Consider the following 11,235-nt stretch of genomic DNA (forward strand, 5'->3'; position numbering starts at 1 on the left):
TAATTGTAGTGCAGTAAAAAGTGGAATAGTACCTGTAGAGGTAAAAAGTACCATGAAATGCTTCCAGTATGTGAGTGATGACCTCTGACCTTTGCACGCGTTGTGTTTTACTGCTGATACTTTCCCTCCTCTGAACCTGCAGATGCTCTCTGGCACGTTTCCTTCAGTGAATCATTTCAACACTTCCGTCAGTGTTCATTGCTGAATCCGTCAGCCGTGCAGAATTGATTTCACACTTGCAGCGGCTCATCAGGATGCTTCTGTAAATAAAAGTGATGCTCGGCGCGCTGAAGGAGGAAGATACGGCACGACTCCAGGTTAATTATTTATCAGCACTGGGGGGGCACCAGTTCATCGGGCATATGTTAGTGGTGATGAAGTGTGTTTCTTACTGAACACACACATTCTCCCACTCACTAAAACACACACACACACAGATACACAAACACACACTCACACACACACATACACGCACGCACACACACACACACACTCCATGTGTATGGCTTCATGTCTTCATTGTTGTCATGTTGTTGTTGTTTCTTGAGTTGAAAAAAGGCTGCTCAGATATTTTGCGTGTGTTTTTGTTTGTTTGGGAGTGGGATGTTTCTCTGAGTTCTTCTTCCTCGCCTACACACTTTATCACATGTTTCTTTTATCTCTTCTTCCTCTTTTTGTCATTGTGCTTTTATCTATCTATCAACAGTGGAGGAAGAAGGAGTTGCATCAATATGTACTCAAAGTGCAAAAACTAAAAGCATGCAGATGTTAGTTAGAGGTACATTTACTTAAGTAAAATTCTGAGATACTTGTACTTTTTTTAATTCCCTGCGTTACGTTGTTGCGTTACGTTGTTGCGTTCGTCGTTGCGGTACGTATTCCAGATAGCACATTAAAAGTATTCTAGAGGTATATAAAAAGTATTCTAGATGTATATAAAAAGTATTCTAGATGTACATTAAAAGTTTTATAGATTTATATGAAAAATATTATAGATGTATATTAAAAGTATTTTAGATGTATATTAAAATGATTATAGATGGATATTAAAAGTATTATAGATGGATATTAAGATCACAGTTCTTCTTTCACCGACATTCATTTTCCACTTTTAAGCCCAAAAGGATGAAGTCCCAGAAAAAGGAAAGTGTGCACATCAACTCTTCTTCATCACTCCATCTGCTGAAGATAACAGTCGAATGCTTTCAGAGTGAAATCATAGATGGAGATGACTTGATAAGAGAGACTTCTTTTGTGCAGTTTGTACAATAAAACAAAATGGAGGAAGATGTGAAAGGATCCACTTTAACAATCCTCACATTCAGCTCCATGCAGACTGTTGTCACGTCGCCTTCAAGGCCAAAACACCACAGAGCAAAAACTGAAAAGTGTGAAACCGTCAAGAGAAAAAAACAAACTGCAGACAATGAGGACGCTGGAGGAGCTCAGAGGAGGTTTTCTGGTTTAGTAAAGCTCGTCTTTAAAATCACTTCCTAATCGTTTCCCACAGCAGACTGAGTGGCGAGGTCTGACGTTTAGATGTGTGTTTCCTGTCGGCAGCAGAGAGATCCCGTGTTACCTGAACCTGAGCAACATGCGGCGCCTCGTGTCTGACAAACAGGTAGCGGCTCTCCGGCTTCATCTGTATTCCGGTCGATGTGTTTATTTGGCTTCGGCAGCACGACATGTTTCCAGCAGGGCTGGCGTTGCCATGGTTTAGCCGAGCATCAAACCATGGAAACGGTTATCACGGCGCCACGGCGGGCTGATCAATTTCAAAGGGAGCCAACAATATTAATTTTTTGACAAAAGAGAAGAGGGACATCGGCTCAGGCTGTAAATCTCTGAGAGGAGCCGTTTCTAATGGGATGAAGATTTGATTGTTTTTATTGTTTTGTGCCAAACAAGCAGGAGGACGAGGACAGCCGTAGCAGCTGCGACGTGCGGCCGCGTTTAAAATCAAGATACAGGTGTAGCTGAAGGAGGAGAGCTTTTAGCTCGGCCTCACAACCTTACCAACTTGTTATGGAAAATAAAAAGTCTGGTGAAACACAATACTTTGTCAACAGATCCCACAAACAGCAGCAGTGAGTGTCTTCTGACAGCTGATCGAGCTCCATTAAACCTCATTAATGAGCCTCACTGTTGCTTCTTCTTCTTCATCATCATCATCATCATCATCATCACCCTGTCATTTATTCTGACTTAATCACACATACAAACACTCAACAAAGCACCAAACGTGGATTAATTAATCGCTGAAAATAGTCCCTATAAAAAGCTCCATTTCCTCCTGTTTGTTTGGTTAAAACTACAGTAACCAGCTGCTGGAGGAGATCACTGGTTGTGCTTCTCTGGGTTCTCTGCTCTCGGTTAAAGTTTGGGAAAGTAACTAAAATTATATTTGAAAGTCAGCTTTTACGAGGAATTAAATACATTCGATGTGTTTGTTTGACACACACATATTTTGAGGAGAAACAGAAACATTTTGTTCACAAAAAAACTCCTCTATAGGTGCTCCGCCGGGCCAACATAGTACGGTGGGGACTAAACTTCTCCAAACAAAATAATAACGAAATAATCCGACTCAACTGCAGGAAGCGAACCCAGATGCTAAGACGAGTGGGAGAGCGCTGACCAGAAAGAGATGTTTCCTCAACATTCAGAACAGTCTGAATAAATTCCACAAAAAAAAAGATTATAAAGTGAAACAGCAAGATTTCGAAAGTCTGCAATTTGCTGGTGTGTCTCATTATTTGATGGCTGTGAAACCGAACCAGACCAAGAACAAAAGGAGCCAAATGTCACTTGATTTGAACTCCCCGGAAAGACTATTGACCAAGAGCAGCCATCTTTCCTTTGCTGTCTTCACCAAATGGTTTGAGGAGCCTCAACGTTCACATTCACAACGTTCTCTTGAAGAAAAGGGGCCAACAGCATGGAGACATACTGGATCAATCAGCGGCTCCACTACTCTGAGATGGTTCTCAATGTAACTACAGGATTAAAAACGTGTTTGTTTGTTTCCTAAATCCTACTGAAGCTGTCCAACATCTGCAAGTAGTTTCCCTCATGCTGCTCACCGTGGGCCAAAGAACACTTGGAAATCTGGATCTTTTTTTCATTCAGTTTTCATTCAGTTTTTTTTTCAAAACTGTAGACAAAACTCTGCAGTTTTGTCATTTTTCCAGTCTGAACTCACTTAGAATTGGTATGCAGTGTTGGAAAGAGACATTACAGGTTAAACAGAGCACATAAGGTCTCAAATGCAACAACAACAAAATAAAACTCCAAGCTGGAACATGATGTGCAGCATAACATTGAGAGACGGGAACAGACGAACATTTCATTAGACATTCACAACTGACATTTCCCTCATAGTGAGATGTCTTTCCCCTGCTGGTTAATTAAGTTAGAAACCCATTAAAGCCGTCATGCAGCATTCCATCATCACATCTGTGAAGCGTTTTCATCCTGAGCCGACCAGAATACCACGACCGATTCTGACGGCGATAGAGGAAATGTCAGCGCTCTCTTTTAAAGCTCTCCCGCCTCACAATCACAATCAGGAGGGAAAAAAGATAATGTGTGCAAACTACCATCAACCTCATGATGCCATTTACCTTTTTATTGGGTTTTATTCAGGTTTTTTTCAGATTTCACAAGAGCAGCAGTGTTTTTTTGTGCCCTGGAGTCGGTTGGACTTCCTCCTCCGGTGGCAGCAGAAGCGTTGTACAGCAGAAGCTGACCCAAGTGGCTGCAGCTTCCCTTTGGGTCCAGAAGAGTTTCACACAGAGCGATCAATACTGTACACAAAAAAACAACAACAACAAAAAGGCGCTTTGCACGACAAGATGAGGAGCCGGCGTGGTGGCAGCCATCGTTGATGTGGCGAGGGGAAACGACAGCGGGGCGTTTACAGAGACGCTTTTGGCTTTTTCTGGTGCAATAAACTCCCTGCAGCTTGTCCTCGTTCATTTAATCACAAATCATGGTTTAAAATCATTTTGTGTTTGTTATTTGGATCACTTTGTTGCTGAGACTCAATGAACTGATTGATGCCGCTCTCATGTCTGCATGTTAAGAAGCTATAGTCGCCAGCCGGTTAGCTTAGCTTAGCATAAAGACTGGAAACAGGGGAAACAGCTAGCCTAGCAAGTTTAAAAAACATTGTTTTATTTGTACACAAACTACAAAGTACAACAAGTTGTTTGTGAACAGATTTAGCTTGAAATGCTTTAGTTACTCAACTTCAGAGGTGCTCCTAATGTGTATGTTTTAATAGGCTAACGTTGTTTGTTTCCAGTCTTTATGCTAAGCTATGCAAATTGTCTGTAGCTAAACACTTAAAGGGGAACCTGTGTTTCCAGGTGATGTTGCGTTCTACTGTGTTCTAAAAAGCCTTCAAGGAGGTCCAGTCTGAGCAAGAGTGATGTCAGCGGTTGAGCTGCATTGTGGGTACTGTCGACAAAGGAAGAAGAACGTGTGTAAAACAAAAAGAGCATATTTGTGTTGATCCTTGTCTAAAAACTCTCCCTGATGAGTAACAGACATGAGACGGATATCGATTGTTGCATCAAACTCTCAGCAAGAAAACTCAATAATAAACTTGTTTCCAAAAATTTAAATTTGTTTCTGACATAAAATATATTTGCTAAATTATTGCTAAAATATTTTCCCTGTATTTCATAAATGTATTTATCTTTTAAATGATATATTATATAATCTTATTTACTATGGCTTCTAGTAGTGATATACTTCTGATGATTCCCTTCAGCTTCATTTAGGTTTTGGGCCTACATTCCATCAAATATTGTGTATTTTAACTCTAAGAAATCGCAGAATTGTGTATTCACGTTGTTAAAACCCAAATGTAAATAAACACCAAGAACAGGCCATTGTGATGCTGCAGCTACGACCCTGATGATCTCCATCAGTACTTTGTTGATGTTGCACTTCTTGCATATTTTTTTAAGGAGCCTTGCAACCAAAGAGAATCTTTTCCCAGTATTTATTTCCCTTTACGGGATCAGCAGCAGCTAAAGCTTGACATTCAGCATGAGGCGCTCCGGTGGGATGAGCAGGGGGATTTGGATCAGAATAACATTTTCCGGCATTTAAAGAAATCATCTTTTCTCACTTTTTTTCTAGGTTTTAGTTTGTGGTTATTTTCCTCTCTTTCCGGGGCCTTGTCACCTTTAAGACTGTGTGTGTGTGTGTGTGTGTGTGTGTGTGTGTGTGTGTGTGTGTGTGTGTGTGTGTGTGTTTAGCCTGACATGAAATGGAACATCAAAGCTCATATCAACAATCCAGAACCCTCAGTGAGAGGTTGGGTTACAACACTGGCTCTTCATTCCCTCACACGTCACCGTGCGCTATTTTACAGCATCCAGTGTACAGCAAAGTCAGAATCACAGCGATCACACAGATTGTACAACTACACTCACTTGGAGCCTTTGTTTGGAGAATCAGTCCCACAAAGATCTGACGCACACTGGCCACACGTTCTTCTTGTGTTCTTTTGTCACGTCTCAAACTAAAACACGCTCGTCTCTCCATCTGGGCCTGAGGAACACGCAGAAACATGTTTGTAGTCACCAGTATTTCCCCTTATTGAGTCAGGAAAATGAAACACAAATCTTGTTTTGTCGTTGTTGTTGTTGTTTTTTGCCTTTTGGGCTCCTGGCAGCTTAGTCGTAAACTGTTTGTGCTTAAAGAGAACTGAAGTTGACTGTCAAACTCTTATGGCAAGGTGAGTGTGCGGGGAGGCGGGGCTATGGGCTTTCTCCAGGTGTCATTACAACATTATATACGGGGGTCATGGCTGCTGGTCCTCCTCATGCCCTGCAGCATCTGAACCGTATAAATTTGTGGAAAGCCCGCTTGAAGTCCTCGTTGGACATGGTGTAGATGATGGGGTTGATGAGGGAGTTGAGGTAACCCAGCCAGGTGAAGATGTCGAACAGCTCCGGGTGGAAGCAGGACTCGCAGACAGGCACTAGAAGGGTGTAGATGAAGAACGGCAGCCAGCAGACGATGTAGGCTCCCAAAATAATGCCCAGAGTCTTGGTCGCCTTCCTCTCTCTTGCGGCGGAGATGCGCTTCTTCTCCAGCAGCGCGTCGGACACGGTGACTTGGACCTGCTGGGTCACGTGGGCGAACGAGGTAGCAGCGTCGCAGGAGGAGGAGGCGCCGTCGTTGGTCCCGTAGTTCAGCGAGGCGGTGGACGCCACGGAGCCGGGCGAATCGGTGATGAGGCGCGCCGAGGTGAGCCTCTTCCCCGGCTTGCGGTGCGCCTGCTTCAGGATGCGCTTCCGGGCCTCCACGTAGATCCTCCCGTACAGCGCGATGAGCAGGAGCGTGGGCACGTAGAACGCGCCGAAGGTGGAGTAGACGGTGTAGAAGATGTGGTCGGTGTTCACGTTGCAGCTCGTCACCTCCTCCTCCGCCTTTACCTGGCGCCAGAAGAAGGGCGGCAGGGAGATGGAGATGGCGATAACCCAGGCGGTGGCGATCATGCCAGCGGCGCGCGCCACCGTGCGCTTCTTGGAGTACTCCACCGCGTCCGTGATGGCCCAGTAGCGGTCCAGCGCGATGACGCACAGGTGAAGGATGGACGCGGTGCAGCAGGTGATGTCCGAGGACAGCCAGACGTCGCACAGCGCCTGGCCCAGGGTCCAGGTCCGGCTCACGGTGTACAGCGCGCTGACGGGCATCACCAGCAGGGACACCAGCAGGTCCGTGACGGCCAGCGACGCGATCAGGAAGTTGGCCGGCGTGTGCAGCTTCCGGGACTGGTAGATGGTGGCGATGACGAAGGCGTTGGACAGCGTGGTGGCCAAAGTGATGAGGGTCAAGGTCACGGCCAGACCCGACCGGAGAGCCAGGCTGCCGTCGTCGGCCGCCTCCTCCTCCTCTCTCGACGTGAAGTTGCCCTGCCGGGTGTAGTTGGCGGAGGAGACGTTCCCCGGCTCCCAGTAGCGCTCCATCTCGCTCCCGTAGCGCTCCATCCCGCTCCCGTGCCCCCGTCAGACGCCCCGGGCATCGAGCTCAGAAAGCCCGGAGATCAGCATCCTGACGCCGCCCAGATAGTCGTCCCCCGCGCGCGCGTCTTGTCTCCGGGAGAATGCCAGCGGCTCCATCCTCCTCATCCTCCAGAGCAGCGGCGGCTATCCGGCGGTCAGGAGACTCCTCTGCCTCCTCCTCTTCATCGTCTCACTTCTTCATTCATCTTTACAATCGAGTCGTCCACTTAAACTTCAATAACGTCCAAGAAATGAAGACGAAACGGCCTCTTCATCGCCCACGCGTATTCCTCTGTGACGCCAGTGTGTTGCACATCATCAGAGTTCAGAAAAACAATTCACTTTCATTGTCTCTTAGTTTTTAATCCATTCAGTGTTTCTGCTGAAGTTCAGAGCTGCCGAGTCTGAGTCTGCTTTTATACTCACTCTCTCTCTCCTATCTCTCTCTGTCTCTCTCTCTCTCCTCTCCTCTCTCTCTCCCTCTCTCGCGCGCTCTCTCTCTTTCACTCTTTATCTCTCTCTCTCTCTCTCTCTCTCCCTCTCTCGCGCGCTCTCTCTCTTTCACTCTTTCTCTCTCTCTCTCTCTCTCTCTCTCTCTCTCTCTCTCTCTCTCTCTCTCTCTCTCTCTCTCTGTCTCTCTCCACCCTCACTACATTACTGATGGAAAAAGGGCTTTTCTTTTATCATCAGATTTATTGTGTCATACCGATACTGATATTTTCCCCTTAAATCATCTTAATATATATAGTGTTCTCTCCCTCTCTCAACTGATGGTTAAAGGGCTTGGTATGATGTAATCTATGTATCACTCCAATAAGCCTATAATCACTTCACTATTATGCAGCATCACTGATATATAGTTTTTAAAGAGCTCTTTAAAGGACTCCTCACATGCTGGGTTTCCTCCATGACAACTGGGCTGACTCCATCTCCTGATGAAGACCATGAGGTGCTGTACTAAGGTCGGGGAAATGCTTATTGCACTGTGAGGAACTACTTTCCCCCCAAAAAATCCTATTTATTTTTGTTGGACTAAGATGTGTAAAATCCTCGTTTGTTCTAAATGTAGAATACAACTAACCACGTGGACGAGCAGCAGAGGACATGACCTGAGATAGAATCAGCTGATGATATCGAGCTTCTGCGTCACTCTCTCTGTTCCATCTGTATCACTCTACTCTCTCTGTTCCCTCTCTATCACTCTACTCTCTCTGTTCCCTCTCTATCACTCTACTCTCTCTGTTCCATCTCTATCACTCTACTCTTTCTGTTCCATCTGTATCACTCTCTCTCTGTTCCATCTGTATCACTCTACTCTCTCTGTTCCATCTGTATCACTCTACTCTCTCTGTTCCATCTGTATCACTCTACTCTCTCTGTTCCATCTGTATCACTCTCTCTCTCTGTTCCATCTGTATCACTCTCTCTCTCTGTTCCCTCTGTATCACTCTCTCTCTCTGTTCCATCTGTATCACTCTCTCTCTCTGTTCCATCTGTATCACTCTCTCTCTCTGTTCCCTCTGTATCACTCTACTCTTGTTGTTCCTGAGATTTAACACATTCTGCAACATATTCCAAGATGAGGGGCCAGAGTACACAACAGACCTTTCTCCCATTTCCGTTCTGGCATTTGGGACATGAGCATAAACAAGTCCTGAGTATTGTCCGACACGTCTCTGCAAGATAAAAACACACAGGTAGTTTGGGAGCAGACCAAGGTGGTCTGTATCACTCTCTTGGTTCCCTCTGTATCTCTCTACTCTCTTGGTTCCCTCTGTATCACGCTTTTGTTTCCCTCTGTATCACTCTACTCTCTTGGTTACCTCCATATCACTCTTTTGTTTCCCTCTCTATTTCTCTACTCTCTGTGTTCCCTTTGTATCACTCTCTTTGTTCCCTCTGTATCGCTCTACTCTCTTTGTTCCTGTGTGTCCTTCAGGTGAACAACGAGCTCTTTAAACCCTCTGTGTCTCTTTCTCTCAACAATAAAACCGCTGATTATTTTCATTAACATTTTTTCATCATCAACGTGATGTCTTGACAATTCAAGTCAGTTTATTTTTGAAAATGTTCTGTCCAGCGATTATATTTGATTGATAATATACAATGTATTCATCAAGAATGTCTGAGAAAATATATATATTCAATCTGAGCAATAAAACGAGGAAAATGGACCAAAAAGATATTCAGTGTTCAATGATTAATCCCCAGTGCATGGTGGAGGAAGTACTCATGTACTTCAGTAAAAGTAACATTACAAGTGTAGAAATACTCTGTTGCAAGTAAAAGTCCAGCATTAGAAATGCTGCTTGAATAAAATTACACAAGGAGTCAAATGTACTCTCAGTATCACACTGGTTCAGCTGAATGCTCTCAGGTGAGGACTCACGTGCAATAAGACATCAAACAACATATCATTTATGTTCCAGGACTTCAGAAATTCTCCTGCTGTGAGTTTTGTTTCAGAGACATTTACACCTTAATTTTTCCTTTAAAGTAAATGTTGACGTCACGTAAATCTCAGCAGAATTTCAAACAACTCCGACCTGAGTGGATCAGCAGCGAAGGTGTGCGTCATATTTAATCATCATGATCAAACTTTTTAATTCGCATGCAAAGAAACAAAAGAAATATAGTCGAGCTGAAGCACAGAGGGCCAGAAAATGGATACAAAACCTAAAATATAGCTGTTTATTTTCATTATTGTTGGTATTGTTGTTAATCTTTAACAATAAATGATATGTTATACATTTATGTTTTGTTTTGTAAAGCAGTAGAACCATTAAAATGTAGTAAAAATGCAATATTTATCTTTGTAATGTTGTATAAATCAGAACAACATTGAAATAAGATAAGATAATCCTGTATTAGTGATGCAGCGTGGACATTCACAGGATTTACAGCAGCATGCGGGCTAGTGCAAACAAGAGAAACCACATCAAAACATATACCATTTATTAGCAAATAAAAAAACTGTAAAGAATCCACAACAATACAAGTATCTCTAATTAATAGAGTTTTAAATAAATGTACTTTCCAGCAGCGTTAATGACTTCTTCCTCACCCTCTGAAGCTCTGCTGGGTCCTAGTGCCCGAGGGGTTCCCTGCTGAGATGGCTCCATTACTCTCTGACACACACACAGACTAATGAATGAAACAACTATTCAGATTAAAAGTACTAATGACACACTGTGAAAATATTCTGCTACAAGGACAAAACAATCCTGTGTCGATTGATCTGATTTTCTTTCCCTGTATTCGGAGTCCTGCGGGCACCATCGTTCCTTTTGATTCTCAGTATCAATGTTCAAGGTAAATTACCAGCCTGCCGAGTCAATATGTGTTGCGCATTTAGGAGGGAGTCTCTCCGTTCTCGGAGCAATCAGACCTGATGGAACTCAGTGACCCGCGGTTCCTCATCTCGTGGGGACTTAAAACCGAGGACGCTCCACACCGCCTTCAGTCAGCAAGTGCTCACAAACAAGTGAAAATAAGAGAAAATAAGCCTTCAGAGTGTGAGCAGGACTTCTGAGAACACAAATTAGCCATAAGGACGCAGCAAGAACACATGAAATACATCACAGCACTAGTACAGAATAAATAACTGACGTTCATGTTCCCCATAGGGTGAACCTCGCTGACTTTAAGTGACTTTTGAGTTAAATACCTTGACAACTTTTTAAGGTATTCCTATGAAGTTTGGTAGAGGTATTCATGTCCCCTTCAGGATGAATTCTAACAACCTTGGGATATCCTTTAACTTCCCATATAGCGCCACCAACAGGCCAATATTTGTATTGGTCATTAATACTTTGACCAAATAGCTGAGAATTTTCCCTGTGTTAATTTGTGTTTTTTTCCTGGCCATTACTGGAGCATCTGAAAAGGAGGCGTTGGGACTTCGAGACGATCGGCGCTCCATGACCGACCAGACCTGCCGGACCAAACGCCATGCTATAGGACCTGAGGCTATACTCCACTACCCAGCATGCTCCTGGCTGCCTAAGGGTTGACCTGGTTGCCAGAAAAATAAGATGGATGAAGTAAAGACTTCAGGTGAACCCGTCAGCTGGAGGTCGGCGGCTGTTGAGCCCATGTCTTCACAGAGACCTGGATCCATCGGGGTCCAGGAACCAGCTGCACTTGGCAGTTGGACAGCAGGACTCTGGTGGGTCAAGAGGAGCTGGACTCTGTCTTCACACCATGATGC

At 44.2% G+C, this 11,235-nt stretch overlaps 1 protein-coding gene across 1 annotated transcript; it reads right to left on the minus strand.

Annotated features, from left to right (window-relative positions):
- Positions 1 to 5,837: 5,837 nt before the first annotated feature.
- On the minus strand, positions 5,838 to 7,010 carry LOC306734331 (5-hydroxytryptamine receptor 1B-like; the record flags this gene model as incomplete). The annotated part of the gene is made up of 1 exon (XM_079215688.1): positions 5,838 to 7,010. The coding sequence occupies one exon, from the start codon at positions 7,008 to 7,010 to the stop codon at positions 5,838 to 5,840; it is 1,173 nt and encodes a 390-aa protein (XP_079071814.1).
- Positions 7,011 to 11,235: the final 4,225 nt, after the last annotated feature.

This window comes from Taurulus bubalis (assembly GCF_910589615.1).
Source record: "Taurulus bubalis genome assembly, chromosome: 3".
NCBI lineage: Eukaryota > Metazoa > Chordata > Actinopteri > Perciformes > Cottidae > Taurulus > Taurulus bubalis.